This window comes from Pan paniscus, chromosome 6, assembly GCF_029289425.2.
Source record: "Pan paniscus chromosome 6, NHGRI_mPanPan1-v2.0_pri, whole genome shotgun sequence".
Taxonomy (NCBI): Eukaryota; Metazoa; Chordata; class Mammalia; order Primates; family Hominidae; genus Pan; species Pan paniscus.
In genome coordinates, this window is record NC_073255.2 from 118,849,980 (window position 1) to 118,873,062 (window position 23,083).

Here is a 23,083-nt window from a genome sequence, read left to right on the forward strand (position 1 = left end):
CACTTCCTGATTGCACATGACTTCCTGGAGGAGGTGAGGAAGGTGTAGAACTGTAAAGGAAAGGTGGGATTTTCACAGGTGAGAGAAAGCGGAGGAGCAGGAGGGCACTGCAGGTGTAGGAATGGCTCAGGCAAGGGCCTGGAGTGGAGCAGAGGCTGAGGTTGGGGGTCTGGTGGCTGGAGCAGAAGGGGGTGTGGGTATTAGAGAGGTGGTGGACAGAAGGGGTGGTGGATGGGGGTAGATCTGGGATCCATCTCCCCAGGAGCCTGGTGATCTTTACTTACAACAGGAATCCATTTTCCATTTATGTCTGTGTCTCCAGAACAGTGATGGGAATTTTATGGTGTTTGATACTTAAAAAAAAAAAAAAAGACTGGAAACCTCCGAAACCTCCAGCTTGGTTTGCAGCGTCTTGGCTGGCTGTGGTGCTTGACCATGTGGCTCAGCAGTTTCCACAGAGACTGCTCTGAAAAACAACAACAAAACTTTTTGCAAAGGAGTATCTTCATGCTGGGCAACTTGATCAAATGTATTAAGAAATTGAAGTGGAAGACCCCAAGAGTAGCCCTGCTCCCTGTTGGCCCCTCCCCTGAGTTACCCCCAGTGGTGTCATTGTCGGGCTCTGAGCTCCACCTCATTTGGACTCTTTAGCTTTTCATTTCTTTGCTCACTTCCTCAACTTGACCACACACACTGAGGCCAGGGCTATACAATGTGTCCCCTGGATTTTGGTGCAGCCATTTGCACAACCGATGCGCAGGCAGTGTCACTTGGTGGGTATGCACAGCGCCTCTTATTTAGGGTCCCTTCAGTGACTCTTGATAAGGACAAGGTCCCCCAGGAGACATGAGAGGCACAGCCCCTCACGAAGATCTCCCAGCGGGCCTGGCCTCAGAGAGTTCGCTGGCTGCCTTTGCAATCCTGTGCCTTGGGCCTGCTGGGAAGAGGAAGAGCTGCAGTTTCTCTCCGCAAAGCTTCTTCCCTTAGGGATGGTCAGACCTATTTAGATCTATTTTACTTTTTATCTTTTTTTTTTTTTTTTGTAGAGATGGGTCTCGCTATATTGCCCAGGGTGGTCTTGAGCTCCTAGCCTCAAGTGATTATCCCTTCTTGATCTCCCAAAGTGTTGGGATTACAGGTGTGAGCTACTGTGCCTGGTCTGACCTAATTTTATTTTATAATTTTTTTTTGAGACGGAGTCTCACTCTGTCACCTAGGCCAGAGTGCAGTGGCGGGATCTTGGCTTAGTACAACCCTCACCCCCTGGGTTCAAGCAATTCTCCTGCCTCAGCCTCCTGAGTAGCTGGGATTACAGGAGTGCACTATCATGCCTGGCTAATCTTTGTATTTTTAGTAGAGATGGGGTTTCGCCATGTTGGTCAGGCTTGTCTCAAACTCCTGACATCAAGTGATCCGCCCACCTCGGCCTCCCAAAGTGCTGGGATGACAGATGTGAGCCACTGTGCCTGGCCCTGACCTAATTTTATATTCATAATTTTTTTTTTTTTGAGACAGGTTTTCGCTTTGTCACCTAGGCTGGAGTGCAGTGGCTCGATCATGACTCTTTGGAGCCTTGACTTCCTGGGCTCAGGTGATCCTCCCATCTTGGCCTACCAAGTAGCTGAGACCACAGGGGCACACCACTATGCCTGGCTAATTTTTTGTGTATTTTTTTTTTTTTTGGTAGAGATGGGGTCTTGGCATGTTGCCCAGGCTGGCCTGGAACATTTGGGCTCAAGAGATCCTCCTGCCCCGGCCTCCCAAAGTGCTGGAATTACAGGCGTAAGCCACTGAATCTGGCCTGAGCACAGTGTTCTGTAGGGTGACTATTCCATCTTCTTTCTGGGTTGAAATAATCGTTTGGGCTGTTTCCAATTTCCATCAAAATTGCCATAATCGAGAGTCAATAAACATCCTCATGAATGCTTCCTTGAAGGGTTTCTTGGACACAGAGATGGAGGGTGAAATTGCTGGGTCCTAAGGCACTCATTTAAAATTTTAATAGATGCCACCAAATTACCCCTTTAAAGCAACCCAACCCACCTACACACCCACCAGCTGGATAAGAACATTTGTTTTACTTTATCTTGTTTTTGAAATGAAGTGTCGCTCTGTTGCCCAGGCTGGAGTGCAGAGGCACGATCTCAGCTCATTGCAACCTCTGCCTCCGGGGTTCAAGCAATTCTCCTGCCTCAGCCTCCCAAGTAGGTGGGATTACAGGTGCCCACCCCACGCCAGGCTAATTTTTGTATTTTTAGTAGAGACGGGGTTTCACTATGTTGGCCAGTCTACTCTCGAACCCCTGACCTCAAGTGATCCTCAAATTACTCTTTTAAAACAACCCAACCCACCTACACACCCACCAGCTGGGTAAGAATGTTTATTCTTCACACCTTTGCCCAAACTGGATAGGTCAAACAATGTGCTGGGTCCAAACCAGTGTTTTTTTTTTTTTTTTTTTGAGATGGAGTCTCGCTCTGTTGCTCAGGCTGGAGTGTAGTGGTGTGCTCTTGGCTCACTGCAACCTCCACCTTCTGGGTTCAAGCGATTTTTCTGCCTCAGCCTATTAGTAGAGATGGGGTTTTGCCATTTTGCCCAGGCTGGTCTCGAACTCGTGACCTCAAGTGATCCACACCCCTCAGCCTCGCAAAGTGCTGGGAATACAGGCGTGAGCCACCGCGCCGGGCCCAGACTAGTATTTTTGAGTGTTTCCTTTGGTCATCCATGTTTCCTTTTCTGGGACCTAGCCCCAACTCTTCAGATAATAAAATGACTTCAGATGGAATTCTGTGTTAATTACTCCCACGGTTTTTTTCTGGCCTATGGGGTCCTGCGGGGGACAGGATGGAGCATGGGCAGACTGAGGGACAGAAGGGGCTTGAAGGAGAGCGAGGTGCCACTGTCTCCCCAGCAGGAGGAATTGAAACTCAGGAGAGGCTGCAGGAGTAGGACCAGACTCCAGAGTCCAAGCCCTCGGTCAAGGGTACCCTCCACGGGTGTCGGGGAGGAAGGGCAGCTTCCAGGCAGTTCCATGTGGGCCAGGCAGGCTGTGGGGCTGAGCCAATAGCAGCTCTTCCTGCCTGACACTTCCTGGACTTGTCCTATCTTTTTCCCCGTGTCCCGCTTCCCACAGCGCTGACGTCTGTCTGTCCGGGTGCAGGGAGAAGGGAGGAAGAGGGGAGAGGTGGGGCGGTGCAAAGGTGAGGCTGTGCTCAGCCCTGACGCTCAGCACAACCGATAACCAGCACTTTCATTACGTGCACGCCCCAGGGCCACGTCCCTGCCGCTGTCCTGGTCCTGAAGCCTGTTCTGCCCCAGCCCCCTGCCCGCTGGGCCCATGCAGCTGTTGGGGCTCCTCGGCCTCCTCTGGATGCTCAAGGCCTCCCCGTGGGCCACAGGTAAGGGGGAGAGGCGGGAGGGGGTTGGAGAAAAGCTCCTGATGTGATGTTCCAGGAAAGGGGAGGGAAAAGTGGCTGTAAGGCCTGGGGAGGGGGGATAAGAAGGCACCGCTTGGGGCTCTGGGTGCAGGGAGAACCGAGGCACGGCCTGATTGGGGGAGGGGGCGATGAGGAGAGGTTTCTTCCAGAGCTCCAGGTGCAGGGAAAACCGAGGTTGGGAAAGAGTGAGGGAGTTGGGTCTCTGCCACTCTCCACCAAGCACTGAGCAGGTTGCAGCGGCTGAGCCCCAATCTGTATCTGCAGCTGGAGGGTAGAGGGTGGGATTTACGTCTTCCCAGAGCAGTGCCCTTCCTGTCTTGACTCCTTCTGTCACCTGCCTCACGCCCCCAGCTTGAGTGTCCCCTTCACACTGGCCTCTCCCTCCCTGACAGCCCTCTAACTTCTACCCCTGGTCTCGGTCCTCTGGTTTCAGCCTCTCTGCCTTTTGTCCCCCCGCGGCTCCTCCCCAGCTCTGCCGTCACTCTCTTACCCCGGCCAGGGCCCATGTGTCTGGGTACAGCTGTTGGTACCAGGGCCGGGGCAGGGAGCTCCTGATGTCCACTTCGCTTCCAAGGGTGCGTCTGAGACTACCCGGCGTGGGGTCCCAGGCTTCTCTCTTCTGCCCTGCAGGAACACCCCGCAATTCCTCTATACTTCTCTTTTCTCTGTACTTCAGTGTCTGCTTCTGATCCCCGATCCCAGGCCACCCAGCCTACAGGCCCATGAGTCCCCTTCTCAGTCACCTCCAGGGCCACATCCTGTAGCCAAGGGCTGTAGCCTGGGGATTCTCATAATCCCTGACCCCACTTCCCTGGCACCCACAAGCTAGGTTGAGACGTGACACCCCAGCTCTCAGCCACAAGATGGGCTGTGCCCGAGGTGAGGGGTAGCAGGTCGGGTACTTCCCACTTCCCATCTGCTGTGGCTGCCTGTCTTCCTCGTCCCCGACACCCCCGACAGCCGGATCTCTGATCCTAACTCTGACCAATTGTGAAATGGGTTGAAATCCACATGCTGGGGTTCATGCTTGTAAACTAATGAATCCCACGGCCAAAAGGGAATAGTATAGAAAAATATGTCTATTTGTGTGATGAACACTCACTGCTAAGCCTTAAGGTCTCCAGAACTCATCACGCCTGACTGCTGAGGTAGCTCCTTCTGGAAGTTTCTTTTTCTATGCTGTCTGTCTGCCTCTTCACCTAGTCCTCACTCCATGCCCTTTGAAGTCATTAGTGTGTGAGCTTAGCCTGTTTCTCTTTGGTGTTCTCTGGGCAGTTTTTTGTTTTTGTTTTTGTTTTTGTTTTTGATGGAGTCTTGCTCTGTCACCCAGGCTGGAGTGCAGTGGCACCACCTCAGCTCACTGCAGCCTCTGCTTCCTGGGTTCAAGCGATTCTCCTGCCTCAGCTACAGGTACACGCCACTACGCCTGGCTAATTTTTGTATTTTGTTTTAGTAGAGAAAGGGTTTCACCATGTTGGTCAGACTGGTCTCGAACTCCTGACCTCAAGTGATCTCCTGCCTTGGCCTTTCAAAGTGCTGGGATTACAGGCATGAGCCACCGTGCCTGGCCCTCTTTGTTCAGCTTTCCCTGTCTCCTGGTTTTTGTGATGCGCCCCCTGCCAGGACATGGCTGGGTTCTCTCTTTTTCTCTTTGAAAGCGGAGTCAGCCCAGACAGCAGCAGGGTGCCGGGAGAAGCAGTGGTGGGAGCAGAAGGTTAATGGGGGGATGGGAGCACTCCAGGCAGTAGCAGGGGGAGGAGAGGAAGGGGCAGAGGGAGGAGGAGCCTGGGTGTGACCAGAGGAGGGAAGGGAGGGGAGGGAGGCTCTGCCCAGCTCGGCTATATCAGGACAGGAGGACCTGCCATGACAAGGCCAAGGCCCGGTGAGGAATGAGGGCTCCCATGCCCCACTGCTCCCCTAGGAGCAGACAGGCAGTGGTCTCCAGCACCACAAAGCACCCAGCTCCAAGCTGCCTCTGATGCAGGAGTCAGCTGCAGTATGCCTTGCCCTCTGTGATGCTGCCTGGAAAATGGGTGAGTGAGTAGCTTACATGAGTGATGTAACAAAATGACCCACGGATTTACCAGTGGATTCCTCTGCTCTGCCGCCAATGCAGGAACTTTATTCACGGCCACATCCATCTCTCAAGTGCCTTTCCCCAGGGCAGAAGCAGCCAGCGCTGTGCTCAGCAATTCTCCACACTCCAGAGACCTGGCTGGGTGGCCACTTGGTGTCCCCCAGCTCGCCTCTCCTGCTCCTGGCCACAGGGAAAATGCACCTATGACACTCACTACCTCCCCCCATGACACACTCATCTCTGAAACATTGCTCAACTCTCCAGTCAGTTCCAACACCTCAACCACCCCGACGTCCAAGTTTGCCTTCAAGGTTGAAACCACTCCACCCACCGTGTTGGTCTATTCGGCCACCACTGAGTGCGTGTATCCAACGAGCTTTATAATCACCATCTCCCACCCCACCTCCATCTGTGTGACCACGACGCAAGTGGCCTTCACCAGCTCTTACACCTCGACTCCCGTGACACAGAAGCCAGTGACCACCGTCACCAGCACTTACCCTATGACCACTACTGAGAAAGGAACGTCAGCCATGACATCTTCTCCCTCTACCACCACTGCAAGGGAAACTCCCATAGTGACAGTGACACCCTCCTCTGTGTCAGCCACAGACACAACCTTCCACACTACAATCTCGTCTACAACTAGAACCACAGAAAGGACTCCCCTGCCCACTGGAAGCATCCATACAACCACGTCCCCAACCCCAGTATTTACTACTCTCAAAACAGCAGTGACTTCCACTTCCCCCATCACTTCTTCAATCACTTCCACAAATACAGTGACTTCTATGACAACGACCGCCTCCCAGCCCACAGCCACTAATACATTGTCATCACCCACTAGGACCATTTTATCTTCCACACTTGTCCTGAGCACAGAAACAATCACCAGTGGTATCACAAACACCACCCCCCTATCCACCTTGGTGACCACACTCCCCACTACCATCAGCAGGTCTACACCTACATCTGAGACCACCTACCCTACTTCTCCCACCAGCACTGTCACAGACTCCACTACCAAAATCGCCTACTCCACAAGTATGACAGGTACATTGTCCACAGAGACTTCTCTCCCACCCACCTCTTCCTCTCTCCCAACCACAGAAACAGCCACGACTCCTATGACAAACTTGGTAACCACCACCACTGAGATCTCCTCCCACAGTACTCCCAGCTTCTCTTCATCAACCATCTACTCCACAGTCAGCACATCCACAACTGCCATCTCCTCACTTCCCCCTACCTCAGGTACTATAGTGACTTCCACAACCATGACCCCATCTTCTCTGAGTACAGACATCCCTTTCACAACACCAACAACTATCACCCACCATTCTGTGGGCTCTACCGGTTTCCTGACTACAGCAACAGACCTCACATCAACATTCACGGTTTCCAGTTCCTCAGCAATGTCCACGAGTGTCATTCCATCTTCCCCCAGCATTCAGAATACAGAAACCTCATCCCTTGTCAGCATGACCTCTGCCACTACTCCCAGTGTGAGACCAACTTTTGTAAGTACACTCAGCACTCCTACAAGTTCCCTCCTGACGACCTTCCCAGCAACATTTTCATTTTCATCTTCCATGTCTGCCAGCAGTGCTGGGACCACTCACACAGAGAGTATCTCCTCACCTCCAGCCGGCACCAGTACACTCCACACAACAGCTGAATCCACCCTGGCACCCACTACCACCACCTCATTCACAGCTTCCACAACTATGGAACCACCTTCAACCACTGCAGCAACTACAGGAACAGGTCAGACCACCTTCACCAGCTCTACAGCCACATTTCCTGAGACCACCACACCGACTCCTACAACTGACATGTCCACAGAATCTCTCACAACAGCCATGACTTCTCCTCCCATCACTTCATCAGTCACTTCCACAAATACAGTGACTTCTATGACAACTACGACCTCTCCTCCCACAACCACCAATTCTTTTACATCACTGACCAGTATGACTCTGTCTTCTACACCTGTCCCAAGCACAGAAGTAGTCACCAGTGGCACCATAAACACAATCCCTCCATCTATCTTGGTGACCACACTCCCCACTCCAAATGCTTCATCTATGACTACATCTGAGACCACCTATCCTAATTCTCCGACTGGTCCTGGTACAAACTCCACGATGGAAATCACCTATCCCACCGCTGTGACAGAGACATCATCCACTGCTACCTCTCTTCCACCCACCTCTCCCTTGGTCTCAACTGCAAAAACAGCCAAAACTCCTACCACAAACTTGGTAACCACCACCACCAAGACCACCTCACATAGTACCACCAGCTTCACTTCTTCAACCGTCTACTCCACAGCCAGCACATACACAACTGCCATCACCTCAGTTCCCACTACGTTGGGTACCATGGTAACTTCTACATCCATGATCCCATCTACTGTGAGTACAGGTATCCCTACCTCACAACCAACAACCATCACTCCCTCATCCGTGGGCATCAGTGGTTCATTACCTATGATGACAGACCTCACCTCAGTGTACACAGTCTCCAGCATGTCTGCAAGGCCAACAACTGTCATTCCCTCATCTCCCACTGTCCAGAATACAGAAACCTCAATCTCTGTTAGCATGACGTCTGCTACCACTCCCAGTGGAGGACCAACTTTCACAAGTACTGAGAACACTCCAACAAGGTCCCTCCTGACAAGCTTTCCAATGACACATTCATTCTCTTCTTCTATGTCTGAAAGTAGTGCTGGGACCACTCACACAGAGAGTATCTCCTCACCTCGAGGCACCACCAGTACACTCCACACAACAGTTGAATCCACCTCATCACTCACTACCACCACCTCATTCACCACATCCACAGTGATGGAACCACCTTCATCCACTGTATCAACTACAGGCAGAGGTCAGACCACCTTTCCCAGCTCTACAGCCACATTCCCTGAGACCACTACACTGACTCCTACAACTGACATTTCTACAGTATCTCTCACAACAGCCATGACTTCTCCTCCCTCCATCAGTTCTTCAATCACTCCCACAAATACAATGACTTCTATGAGAACTACGACCTATTGGCCCACAGCCACTAATACATTATCACCACTCACCAGTAGCATTTTATCTTCTACACCTGTCCCAAGCACAGAAATGATCACCAGTCATACCACAAACACCACCCCTCTATCCACCTTGGTGACTACACTCCTCACTACCATCACCAGATCTACACCTACATCTGAGACCACCTACCCTACTTCTCCCACCAGCACTGTCTCAGACTCCACGACCGAAATCACCTATTCCACAAGTATAACAGGTACATTGTCCACCGCCACTACTCTCCCACCCACCTCTTCCTCTCTCCCAACCACAGAAACAGCCACGATGATTCCTACCACAACCTTGATAACCACCACCCCTAATACCACCTCTCATAGTACCCCCAGCTTCACTTCTTCAACCATCTACTCCACAGTCAGCACATCCACAACTGCCATCTCCTCAGCTTCCCCTACCTCAGGTACCATGGTAACTTCCACAACCATGACCCCATCTTCTCTGAGTACAGACATCCCTTCCACAACACCAACAACTATCACCTACCCTTCTGTGGGCTCTACCGGTTTCCTGACTACAGCAACAGACCTCACATCAACATTCACTGTTTCCAGTTCCTCAGCAATGTCCACAAGTGTCATTCCATCTTCCCCCAGCATCCAGAATACAGAAACCTCATCCCTTGTCAGCATGACCTCTGCCACCACTCCCAGTTTGAGACCAACTATCACAAGTACTGACAGCACTCCAACAAGTTCCCTCCTGACGACCTTCCCAAGTACATATTCATTTTCATCTTCCATGTCTGCCAGCAGTGCAGGGACCACTCACACAGAGACTATTTCCTCACTTCCAGCCAGCACCAATACAATCCACACAACAACTGAATCCACCCTGGCACCCACTACCACCACCTCATTCACCACATCCACAACGATGGAACCACCTTCAACCACTGTAGCGACTACAGGCACAGGTCAGACCACCTTCCCCAGCTCTACAGCCACATTCCTTGAGACCACCACACTGACTCCTACAACTGACTTTTCTACAGAATCTCTCACAACAGCCATGACTTCTACTCCCCCCATCACTTCTTCAATCACTCCCACCAATACAATGACTTCTATGAGAACTACGACCTCTTGGCCCACAGCCACTAATACGTTATCACCACTCACCAGTAGCATTTTATCTTCTACACCTGTCCCAAGCACAGAGGTGACCACCAGTCATACCACAAACACCAATCCTGTATCCACGTTGGTGACTACACTCCCCATTACCATCACCAGGTCTACACTTACATCTGAGACCGCCTACCCTAGTTCTCCCACAAGCACTGTCACAGAGTCCACAACTGAAATCACCTATCCCACCACTATGACAGAGACATCATCTACTGCCACCTCTCTTCCACCCACCTCTTCCTTGGTCTCAACCGCAGAAACAGCCAAAACTCCTACCACAAACTTGGTAACCACCACCACCAAGACCACCTCACATAGTACCACCAGCTTCACTTCTTCAACCATCTACTCCACAGCCAGCACACCCACCACTGCCATCACCTCAGTTCCCACTACCTTGGGTACCATGGTGACTTCTACATCCATGATCCCATCTACTGTGAGTACAGGTATCCCTACCTCACAACCAACAACTATTACTCCCTCATCTGTGGGCATCAGTGGTTCATTACCTATGATGACAGACCTCACCTCAGTGTACACAGTCTCCAGCATGTCTGCAAGGCCAACAAGTGTCATTCCTTCATCTCCCACTGTCCAGAATACAGAAACCTCAATCTTTGTTAGCATGATGTCTGCTACCACTCCCAGTGGAGGACCAACTTTCACAAGTACTGAGAACACTCCAGCAAGGTCCCTCCTGACAAGCTTTCCAGTGACACATTCATTTTCCTCTTCCATGTCTGCCAGCAGTGTAGGGACCACTCACACCCACAGTATCTCCTCACCCCCAGCCATCACCAGTACACTCCACACAACAGCTGAATCCACCCCGTCACCTACAACCACCATGTCATTCACAACATTTACAAAGATGGAAACACCTTCATACACTGTAGCAACTACAGGCACAGGTCAGACTACATTCACCAGTTCAACAGCCACATCCCCTAAGACCACCACACTGACTCCTACCCCTGACATTTCCACAGGATCTTTCAAAACAGCCATGAGTTCTACTCCCCCCATCACTTCTTCAATCACCTCCACATATACGGTGACTTCGATGACAACTACCACCCCTCTAGGGCCCACAGCCACTAATACATTACCATCATTTACCAGTAGCGTTTCATCTTCTACGCCTGTCCCAAGTACAGAAGCGATCACCAGTGGTACCACAAACACCACCCCTCTATCTACCTTGGTGACCACATTCTCCAATTCCGGCACCAGTTCTACACCTACATCTGAGACCACCTACCCTACTTCTCTTACTAGTGCTCTCACAGATTCCACGACCAGAACCACCTATTCCACCAATATGACAGGTACATTGTCCACTGTGACCTCTCTTCGACCCACCTCTTCCTCTCTCCCCACCACAGTAACAGCCACAGTTCCAACAACAAACTTGGTAACCACGACCACCAAGATCGCCTCACACAGTACTCCGAGCCTCACTTCTTCAATCGCAACCACCGAGACCCCCTCACACAGTACTCCCAGATTCACTTCTTCAATCACCACTACCGAGACCCCCTCACACAGTACTCCCAGATTCACTTCTTCAATCACCAATACCAAGACCACCTCACACAGTACTCCCAGCTTCACTTCTTCAATCACGACCACTGAGACCCCCTCACACAGTACTCCCAGCTTCACTTCTTCAATCACGACCACTGAGACCACTTCACACAGTACTCCCAGCTTCACTTCTTCAATCACTACCAACGAGACCCCCTCACAGAGTACTCCCAGCTTCACTTCGTCAATCACCACAACAGAGACCACCCCACACAGTACACCCAGCTACACTTCTTTGCTCACCACCACCGAGACCACCTCACACAGTACTCCCAGCTTCACTTCGTCGATCACCACCAGCGAGACCACCTCACACAGCTCTCCCAGCTTCACTTCTTCAATCACCACCACCGAGACCACATCCCACAATACTCCCAGCCTCACTTCTTCAATCACCACCACCAAGACCACCTCACACAGTACTCCCAGCTACACTTCTTTGATCACCACAACCACCACCACCTCACACAGTACTCCCAGCTTCACTTCTTCCATCACCACCACTGAGACCACATCCCACAATACTCCCAGCTTGACTTCTTCGATCACAACCACCAAGACCACATCCCACAGTACTCCCAGCTTCACTTCTTTGATCACCACCGAGACCACATCCCACAGTACTCCCAGCTTCACTTCGTTGATCACCATCACCGAGACCACCTCACACAGTACTCTCAGCTACACTACCTCAATCACCACCACCGAGACCCCCTCACACAGTACTCCCAGCTTCACTTCCTCAATCACCACCTCTGAGACGCCCTCACACAGTAGTCCCAGCTCCACTTCTTCGATCACCACCACTGAGAACGCCACACACAGTACTCCCAGCTTCACTTCTTCAATCACCACCACCGAGACCACATCCCACAGTACTCCCAGCTTCACTTCTTTGATCACCACCACGGAGACCACCTCACACAGTACTCCCAGCTTCACTTCTTTGATAACCACCTCTGAGACCCCCTCACACAGTACTCCCAGCTTCACTTCTTCGATCACCACCACCGAGACCCCCTCAAGCAGTACTCCCAGCTTCACTTCTTCGATCACCACCACTGACTCGATCGTCACCACCGAGACCACATCCCACAGTACTCCCAGCTTCACTTCTTCAATCAGCACCACTGAGACCACATCCCACAGTACTCCCAGCTTTACTTCTTCGATCACCATCACGGAGACCACCTCACACAGTACTCCCAGCTACACTACCTCAATCACCAGCACTGAGACCCCCTCACACAGTACTCCCAGCTACACTGCCTCAATCACCACCACTGAGATCCCATCACACAGTACTCCCAGCTTCACTTCTTCAATCACCACCACCAAGACCACATCCCACAGTACTCCTAGCTTCACTTCTTCAATCAGGACCACTGAGACCACCTCTCATAGTACTCCCAGCTTCACTTCTTCAATCATTGCCACTGAAACCACCTCACACAGTACTCCCAGCTACACTTCTTTGATCCCCACAACCGAGAGCACTTCACACAGTACTCCCAGCTTCACTGCTTCGATCACCACCACCGAGACCACCTCACACAATACTCCCAGCTTCACTTCTTCGATCACCACCACCGAGACCACATCCCACAGTACTCCCAGCTTCACTTCTTTGATCACCACCACAGAGACCACCTCACACAGTACTCCCAGCTTCATTTCTTTGATAACCACCTCTGAGACCCCCTCACACAGTACTCCCAGCTTCACTTCTTCGATCACCACCACCGACTCGATCGTCACCACTGAGACCACATCCCACAGTACTCCCAGCTTCACTTCTTCGATCACCATCACTGAGACCACCTCACACAGTACTCTCAGCTACACTACCTCAATCACCAGCACCAAGACCCCCTCACACAGTACTCCCAGCTACACTACCTCAATCACCACCACTGAGATCCCATCACACAGTACTCCCAGCTTCACTTCTTCAATCACCACCACCGAGACCACATCCCACAGTACTCCCAGCTTCACTTCTTCGATCACCATCACTGAGACCACCTCACACAGTACTCTCAGCTACACTACCTCAATCACCAGCACCAAGACCCCCTCACACAGTACTCCCAGCTACACTACCTCAATCACCACCACTGAGATCCCATCACACAGTACTCCCAGCTTCACTTCTTCAATCACCACCACCGAGACCACATCCCACAGTACTCCCAGCTTCACTTCTTCAATCAGGACCACTGAGACCACCTCTCATAGTACTCCCAGCTTCACTTCTTCAATCAGGACCACTGAGACCACCTCTCATAGTACCCCCAGCTTCACTTCTTCAATCATCGCCACCGAAACCACCTCACACAGTACTCCCAGCTTCACTTCTTTGATAACCACCTCTGAGACCCCCTCACACAGTACTCCCAGCTTCACTTCTTTGATCACCACCACCGAGACCCCCTCAAGCAGTATTCCCAGCTTCACTTCTTCGATCACCACCACCGAGTCGATCGTCACCACCAAGACCACATCCCACAGTACTCCCAGCTTCACTTCTTTGATCACCACCACGGAGACCACCTCACACAGTACTCCCAGCTTCACTTCTTTGATAACCACCTCTCAGACCCTGTCACACAGTACTCCCAGCTTCACCTCTTCGATTACCACCACCGAGACCCCCTCAAGCAGTACTCCCAGCTTCACTTCTTTGATCACCACCACCGAGACCACATCCCACAGTACTCCCAGCTTCACTTCTTTGATCACCATCACCGAGACCACCTCACACAGTACTCCCAGCTACACTACCTCAATCACCACCACCGAGACCCCCTCACACAGTACTCCCAGCTACACTACCTCAATCACCACCACTGAGACCCCATCACACAGTACTCCCAGCTTCACTTCTTCAATCACCACCATGGAGACCACCTCACACAGTACTCTCAGCTTCACTTCTTCGATCACCACCACCGAGACCACCTCACACAGTGCTCCCAGCTTCACTTCTTCGATCACCACCACCGAGACCACCTCACACAATAGTCCCAGCTTCACTTCTTCGATCACCACCACCGAGAGCAACTCTCACAGTACTCCCAGCTTCACTTCTTTGATCACCACCACCGAGACCACCTCACACAGTACTCCCAGCTTCAGTTCTTCGATCACCACCACTGAGACCCCCTTACACAGTACTCCTGGGCTCACTTCGTGGGTCACCACCACCGAGACCACCTCACACATTACTCCTGGCCTCACTTCTTCAATCACCACCACTGAGACTACCTCACACAGTACTCCCGGCTTCACTTCTTCAATCACCACCACTGAGACCACCTCACAGAGTACTCCCAGCCTCAGTTCTTCAACCATCTACTCCACAGTCAGCACATCCACAACTGCCATCACCTCACATTTTACTACCTCAGAGACTGCGGTGACTCCCACACCTGTAACCTCATCTTCTCTGAGTACAGACATCCCGACCACAAGCCTACGAACTCTCACCCCTTCGTCTGTGGGCACCAGCACTTCATTGACTACAACCACAGACTTTCCCTCTATACCCACTGATATCAGTACCTTACCAACTCGAACACACATCATTTCATCTTCTCCCTCCATCCAAAGTACAGAAACCTCATCCCTTGTGGTCACCACCTCTCCCACCATGTCCACTGTGAGAATGACCCTCAGAATTACTGAGAACACCCCAATCAGTTCCTTTAGCACAAGTATTGTTGTTACACCTGAAACCCCAACACAGACCCCTCCTGTACTGACATCAGCCACTGGGACCCAAACATCTCCTGCACCTACTACTGTCACCTTTGGAAGTACGGATTCCTCCACGTCCACTCTTCATACTCTTACTCCATCAACAGCCTTGAGCACGATCGTGTCAACATCACAGGTTCCTATTCCTAGCACACATTCCTCCACCCTTCAAACAACTCCTTCAATCCCCTCTTTGCAAACTTCACTCACATCTACAAGTGAGTTCACTTCAGAATCTTTCACTAAGGGAAGTACGTCTACAAATGCAATCTTGACTTCTTTTAGTACCATCATCTGGTCCTCAACACCGACTATTATCATGTCCTCTTCTCCGTCTTCTGCCAGCATAACTCCAGTGTTCGCTACTACCATTCATTCTGTTCCTTCTTCACCATACATTTTCAGTACAGAAAATGTGGGCTCCACTTCTATCACAGCGTTTCCTAGTCTCTCTTCCTCTGCAACTACCAGCACTTCTCCAACCAGCTCCTCTCTGACCACAGCTCTCACTGAAATAACCCCCTTTTCTTATATTTCCCTTCCCTCCACCACACCCTGTCCAGGAACTATAACAATTACCATAGTCCCTGCCTCTCCCACTGATCCATGTGTTGAAATGGATCCCAGCACTGAAGCTACTTCTCCTCCCACCACCCCATTAACAGTCTTTCCCTTTACTACCGAAATGGTCACCTGTCCTACCTCCATCAGTATCCAAACTACTCTTACTACATATATGGACACTTCTTCCATGACGCCAGAAAGTGAGTCCAGCATCACACCCAATGCTTCCAGTTCCACTGGCACTGGGACTGTACCCACAAACACAGTTTTCACAAGTACTCGACTGCCCACCAGTGAGACCTGGCTGAGCAACAGCTCTGTGATCCCCCCACCTCTTCCTGGCGTCTCTACCATCCCGCTCACCATGAAACCAAGCAGTAGCCTCCCGACCATCCTGAGGACTTCAAGCAAGTCAACACACCCCTCCCCACCCACCACTAGAACTTCAGAGACACCAGTGGCCACTACCCAGACTCCTACCACCCTTACATCACGCAGGACAACTCGCATCACTTCTCAGATGACCACACAGTCCACGTTGACCACCACTGCAGGTTGGACCTTCTGCCTCTCTGTTCCCCTCCTTCCTCCCCTGCAAAATTCCTGTGTCACTGAGGTCAGGCTTTATCCTGAGCTTCCCTTTCTTCCTGTGTTTTCCAGGCACCTGTGACAATGGTGGCACCTGGAAACCGGGCCAGTGTGCTTGCCTTCCAGGGTTTTCTGGGGACCGCTGTCAGCTCCAGACCAGATGCCAGAACGGGGGTCAGTGGGATGGCCTCAAATGCCAGTGCCCCAGCACCTTCTATGGTTCCAGTTGTGAGTTTGCTGTGGAACAGGTGGATCTAGGTGAGTTGCCAGAGCTATGCCTTCTGCACTTCCTCCCACAGGGTGTCACTGACTCTCCCCAGACTTATCCCTCTGTGGGGCCTGGAGGCACCCATGCCTTTTTGCCCGGTCCTTCCCTCCCTGCCATCTCTCCCATGCCCTCCGCTGCCCTGTGTCATGCTCCTCTCCGTCCTCACCCTTAGGAGGTGGCTGGGACCACCCTCCCTCCTGGGCCCATCTCCTGACTTGGGCTGCTTGGAGCTGTATCAGTTTCCAACTGCTGCCGGGCCAACAAACACAAACCTGGCTGCTGGAACAACACGACATTATCATGTTAGAATTCTGTAGATTAGAAGTCTGATGTGGGTGTCACTGGGCTGAAATCAAGGCGTCACCAGGGCTGTGTTGTCTTTCAGCGGCTCCAGGGAAGAATCCATTTTTTTGCCCTTTGCAGCTTCTGGAGCCTCCCACATTGCGTGTGCCAGGGCCCCTGGCTCCATCTTCCAAGCCAGCAAGTCTGCATCTCTCTGTGTCTTTCTCCCATAGCCTCATCTCCCTCTGATGAACTCTGGCCTCCTTGATTGCTTCTCCCACTGTTAAGGACCCTTGTGATGACTTTGCCTCCTCCCCAAATAGTCTATGTTAATTTTCTCAAGATCAGCTGATTACGCTGGGCGGGGTGGCTCACACCTGTAATCCCAGCAGTTTGGGAGGCTGAGGGGGTAGGATCACCTGAGGTCAGTAGTTGGAGACTAGCCTGGCCAACATGGTGAAACTGTCTCTACTATTAGTTGGGCATGGTGGCAGATGCCTATAATCCTCACTATTCAGGAGGCTGAGGCAGGAAAATTGCTTGAATCCAGGAGGTGGATACTGCAGTAAGGCGAGATTTAGCCACTGCACACTAGCGTAGATGACAGAGGGAGAGCGAGACTGTCTCAGAAGAAAGAAAAAAAAAATCAGCTGATTGTCTTATAATTCCTGCACTTTGGAAGGCCGAGGAGGGAGTATTGCTTGAGGCGAGGAGTTCAGGACCAGCCTGGGCAACACAGCGAGACCCTCATCTGCACAAAAAATTTTAAAAACTTACCTGGGCATGGTGGCTCATGCCTGTGGTCCCAGTTATTTGGAAGGCTGAGGTGGGAGGATCACTTGAGCCTGGGAGTTCAAGGCTGCAGTGAGCTATGATCACCCTATTGCACTTCAGCCTGGATGACAGAATGAGACCCTATCTCAACAATAAAAAAAAGTTAGGCTGATTAGCAATCTAATTCAATCTGCACCCTTGATCCTCCCTTGCCCAGTAGTATAGCATAGTCACAGTTCTGGGGATTAGGACATGGACATCTTCCCACTATGGGGGCAGCCAGGAGGGACCACAGGCTGACCGCTATCTTCCTGCCTGCTTTCACTCATCTCCACACAATTCCTTCCTTCCTCTTTCTCTCTTCTTTCTTTTCTTTTGTCTCTTTCTCTTTTCTTTTTTTCTTTCTCTCTTTTTCTTTCTTTCTCTTTCTTTTCTTCTTTCCCTCATCTTCACACAATGCTTTCTCTCTCTCTCTCTCTCTCCCCCCCCCATCTTTCTTTTTCATTTTCTTGAGAGAGAGTCTCGCTCTGTGGCCCAGGCTGGAGTGCAGTGATGCAATCTCGGCTCACTACAACCTCCGCCTCCTGAGTTCAATTGATTCTCCTGCCTCAGCCTCCTGAGGCATAATGCATCCTGGAATTCCTACATCTGTTCCTGCCTCTGGGCATTAGTCCTCAGGGATCTTGGAGGGGAGCAGCAGGAGGAGCCTGTGGGTTGGGGTGGTGGTGTTGGTGGCTTCAGACAAAAGCAGACAGAGAAGTGACTGGGGACATGCATGCTCTGTGCAGATGTAGTGGAGACCGAGGTGGGCATGGAAGTGTCTGTGGATCAGCAGTTCTCGCCAGACCTCAATGACAACACTTCCCAGGCCTACAGGGATTTCAACAAGACCTTCTGGAATCAGGTAAAGGGCAAAGAGAGGGGATTTTTTTTTTTTGAGGTGGAGTCTCGCACTCTCACCCTGGCTGGAGTGCAATGGTGCGATCTTGGGTCACTGCAACCTCCGCCTCCCGGGTTCACATGATTCTCTTGCCTCAGCCTCCCAAGTAGCTGGGATTACAGGTGCACACCATGACACCTGGCTAATGTTTTGTATTTTTAGTAGAGACGGGTTTTCACTATGTTGGCCAGACTGGTCTCGAACTACTGACTTTGTGATCCACCTGCCTCGTCCTCCCAAAGTGTTGGGATTACAGGCGTGAGCCACGGCACCCGGCCGGGGAGGGGAATTGAAGGGTCTTCCCTGGAGCTGGGGTTGGGCGTCTGGGTCCCCTCAGATCTGCAGGTTCGGACGTGAGCCCAGGGATCCTTGGTGTTTCAGATGCAGAAGATTTTTGCAGACATGCAGGGCTTCACCTTCAAGGGTGTGGAGATCCTGTCCCTGAGGTAGGAGACCCATCTGGGGATGCGGAGGCAGTGTTGGGTGGGGGAAATGTGTGCACACAAAAAACCCATTCCTTTCTTTTGTAATCATCGGATTTTATAAAGAGAGGGGTGGAGGGGGTACATAAGGAATCACTCCCTGGGTATTTTTTCGGATCGTTTTCTGGGGCCATTTATCTGGAGGAGGGGTGGCACCTCTCTTCTTCAGCACACTGGAAGGAGAGAAGTTGCAGGGACATGTGGGAAGGTGGTGCCTGAATTGATGACTTTGTCCCCCTCTGGCTGGCCCCTCCTCTACTGAGTGGGTCAGCATTAGAGAGAGAGAGAGAGAAAGAGAGAGAGGGAGAGAAGGCGCGTCCAGGGGTGCCCGGTGGATGATGGCTTGATGCAACAAGAAGAGAATGTCAGGCCAGATGTGGTGGCTTACACTTGCAATCCTAGCACTTTGGGAAGGCTAGGCGGGTGGATCACCTGAAACCAGTTCAAGACTAGCCTGGGCAACATAGTGAGAACCCATCCCTACAACAATAAAAATAGTAATAATAATAATAATAATAAAATGATTAGCCAGGCGTGGTAGTGCACACCTGTAGTCCCACATACTTGGGAGGCTGAGGAGAAAGGATCACTTTAGCCCAGGAGTTGGAGGCTGCAGTGAGCTCTAATGACACCACTGCACTCCAGCCTGGGTGACAGAGCAAGACTTTGTCTCTATAAAACACACAGAGAGAGGAAGTCAATCATGTCAGTCATTCCTTGTCCTGCCTTCCCAGGCAGACCAAGTCAGGAATGCTGGCAGCCCCTTCTGAAAAGGATGCACGTGGCATCCCAACTCATGACCTCTGCTCCCTTCCCCCTTCTGGTGCACTTTGGGTTGCTTCTGGAGGTGCCCCTCCAAGGACCCATATGTTCCTGGCTGGGGCACTCTCTAAGGCCGTGGACCCCTCAGGAATGGCAGCATTGTGGTGGACTACCTGGTCCTGCTGGAGATGCCCTTCAGCCCCCAGCTGGAGAGCCAGTACGAGCAGGTGAAGACCACGCTGAAGGAGGGGCTGCAGAACGCCAGCCAGGATGCGAACAGCTGCCAGGACTCCCAGAGTGAGCCCGGGCTGGAGGGAGGGGCCAGGGCCTGAGGTGTCACCCCAGCCCACTCCAGCTCAGCCAGGGGGCCACTGGGCTCAGGTGCCAGCCCTGTGGTACCTCTGGCAGGTTGGGAGAAGGGGAATAAGTCCACACACAACGGTGTCAAGGGTGGGGCTAGGGAGGGTCTCCCCGTGACCTCGGTACTGGGAAAGAGACCCCCTGATTGTCATGCTCAGCATTTCCCAGATGGCTGAAGACCTCGGATTATTCAGGGGAGATGAGGCAGGCAACAGGAGTCTTCCCCTGTGGCTCTCTCCTCTGGGAGAGGGCTCTCCCAGACGGAGAGAGCCCTCACTGCCCTCCCTGTGCCTATCCTGCCTCCTGGCACTAACCCCTTGACCTTAACCCCTTGATCTGCCCCGCCTATTCCATCTGTGCCTGTGTTTCCGCAGCCCTGTGTTTTAAGCCTGACTCCGTCAAGGTGAACAACAACAGCAAGACAGAGCTGACCCCGGAAGGTGAGGGTGGGCTAAAGGGCTGAGTGGTCTCCCGCGGCTATGATCCGGGCTACCAGGGACATTTGCCCATTGAAGCCTGTGGGCAGGGAGAGACCTTTGGGGGAGGCAAGTCATGTGGCCCAGGGCGGCCCTTCCTGGCACTGGTTAGTGGCTTCCACCTGAGGACAGCAGGGGCCACGAGGAGAGGGTGAGGGTGCTGGGGGTGGCCTCCCCTCATCGAATCCCAGGGTCTACCCCACAGCACCCCCCCCTCGGAAATGGAATCCTCCTCGCGCATATTCAGAGGCACCATTATCAGGCCCCTGAATAGAATGGATGAGGTCCTTGTCTCTGTGCATCCCCCTCCCCAACCCCCAGCCATCTGCCGCCGCGCCGCTCCCACGGGCTATGAAGAGTTCTACTTCCCCTTGGTGGAGGCCACCCGGCTCCGCTGTGTCACCAAATGCACGTCGGGCGTGGACAACGCCATCGACTGTCACCAGGGCCAGTGCGTTCTGGAGACGAGCGGTCCCGCGTGCCGGTAAGGCCCCGCTCACCATCAGCATCAGCCGAGCCCCTCCCACTCATTCTAGGATGAAGCCCCGCCCCATGCTCCGCCCCGGCTCCGCGCCCTGGGCCTACAGTGGAGCCTCGTCCCCAGAGTCCCGCTCCAAGCCCATCCCCCTTGCCCTACAGTGGAGCCCTGCCCTGGAGCTCTGCTCCCTTGATGGGGTTGAGTCCTGTCCCCTAGTTCTGGGAGAGAACCCCGCCCACTCATTCTAGGGTGGGGCCCCGCCTCCTCGTTCTAGGGTTGAACCCCGCCCCCTCCTTCTAGGGTGGAGCCCTGCCCACTTGATCTAAGGTGGAATTCCACCCCGTTACCTAGGGTAGAGACCCGGCCCCTCGTTCTAGGGTGGATTCCCAGCCCCTTGTCTAGGGTGGAACCTCCCCGCCTGCCCTAGGGTGGAACCCCCCGCTGCCCTAGGCTGGAGCCCCGCCCCCTCACCCGCCCCCGCGGGGCCCAGGTGCACGCGTGGACCCCGAGCCCGGAGGTGAAGAGGGTCTGACCCTGCGATCTCCCGCAGCTGCTACTCCACCGACACGCACTGGTTCTCTGGCCCGCGCTGTGAGGTGGCCGTCCACTGGAGGGCGCTGGTCGGGGGCCTGACGGCCGGCGCCGCGCTGCTGGTGCTGCTGCTGCTGGCGCTGGGCGTCCGGGCGGTGCGCTCCGGATGGTGAGCGCGCGGGGGGCGGGGCCGGGGGCGGGGCCGGGGGGCGAGGGCAGCCAAGGGGTCCCAGGCGGGCCGGCTCTGTCTGACCGCGCGGCGGCCCCACCTAGGTCCTGGGACCAGGACAGGAAATGGTTCGATACCTGCGATGAGGAAGTCGTGGGCACTTTTTCAAACTGGGGTTTCGAGGACGACGGAACAGGTGAGTCCTGCCTCCTGGGGAAGCAGGCAGAGGCTTTCCTGGGCACCACTGCGAGGACAGACGCCCTCCCTGCCTTCCTCGCATTTACTCAGTCCCCCTTTCCCTTCCGTCCCCTCCCTCTCCCCTTCTCTTTCTACGCTCCTCTCTCTCTCTAGACAAGTATACAAATTTCCATGTGGCCTTGGAGAACGTGGACACCACTATGAAGGTGAGGGGCTAAAGAGGGGGACCCCAAGGAACTCTCCCAGCCTCCATTCCAGAATCCCTCCCCGACCCCCACCAGGGCAGGGAGGGGGCTGGGCTCGGATCAGCAGTGACCTCCCTGTCAGCCCAAACCAGTGGCTTCGCGTTCCCGTCCCTCACTGTGACTCTGACAGGTGCACATCAAGAGACCCGAGATGACCTCCTCCTCAGTGTGAGCCCTGCGGGGCCCCTTCACCACCCCCTCCGCCCTGCCCCGGACACAAGGGTCTGCACTGCGTCCATTTCAAGAGGTGGCCCCAGGACGCGGGCAGCCCAGGCTCCTGCTGTTCTTGGGCAAGATGAAACTGTTCCCCCAAATCCCATCCTTCTCCTTCCAACTTGGCTGAAACCCACCTGGAGACGCAGTTCACGTCCAGGCTCTTCCACTGTGGAATCTTGGGCAAGTCAGTAACGAGCCTCAGTTTCCTCACCTGCAAAACGGGTACAGCATTCCTGTATGATATCTCACGCCGTTGTTGTGTAAACCACATAGACTTGGTCAATTCTCGATCCTACTCTGCCCTCCCGTCTCAGCCCTCGTGTTGCCATTGCCTCTCTCGGATCCTCCAATCCTCACGTCCTTCACCTGGTCTCTGGCCCTGGTTCCTATTTTCTCTCAATTCCCTACTGCCTGTTTCTTACTTTGAACCTGGAGGCAGCCTGCAGCCCCATCCCATCTCCTGCCCTCTCCTGATCTAACTCCCTGCTGCATCTCTTGCTCTCATTCCTTAGACGTCCTCCCCTTTTGACCCCGTTCCTTCATCCATCCTGCCCCCCAGTCCCCCAGCCCTAAATCCTCCCTCCTCTCCTCACATCCTGGTCCCTAGCAAGGTATAGATAGCCTCTGTGTCTTAGGATACCCCAGGTGCT

General features: G+C 53.1%; 1 protein-coding gene and 1 long non-coding RNA gene across 2 annotated transcripts; one reads left to right on the forward strand and one right to left on the reverse strand.

The window, feature by feature from the left end:
• Positions 1-337: 337 nt before the first annotated feature.
• Positions 338-21,730, reverse strand: LOC134730810 (uncharacterized). Its single transcript, XR_010112777.1, has 3 exons — positions 21,608-21,730; positions 17,580-17,697; positions 338-466 (listed from the first exon to the last, which is right to left on the reverse strand). It is a non-coding gene; the product is annotated as an uncharacterized LOC134730810 (long non-coding RNA).
• Positions 463-22,569, forward strand: MUC3A (mucin 3A, cell surface associated). The gene is given in 15 exon segments (XM_055114732.1): positions 463-3,398; positions 5,554-11,337; positions 11,644-12,319; positions 12,461-12,741; positions 14,155-16,218; positions 16,325-16,510; positions 18,365-18,480; positions 18,898-18,962; positions 19,909-20,057; positions 20,495-20,560; positions 20,918-21,080; positions 21,625-21,831; positions 21,879-21,970; positions 22,126-22,178; positions 22,348-22,569. Coding segments are annotated over 15 exon segments (10,005 nt in total). The 5' UTR covers positions 463-3,337; the 3' UTR covers positions 22,390-22,569.
• The last annotated feature ends 514 nt before the right edge of the window (positions 22,570-23,083 follow it).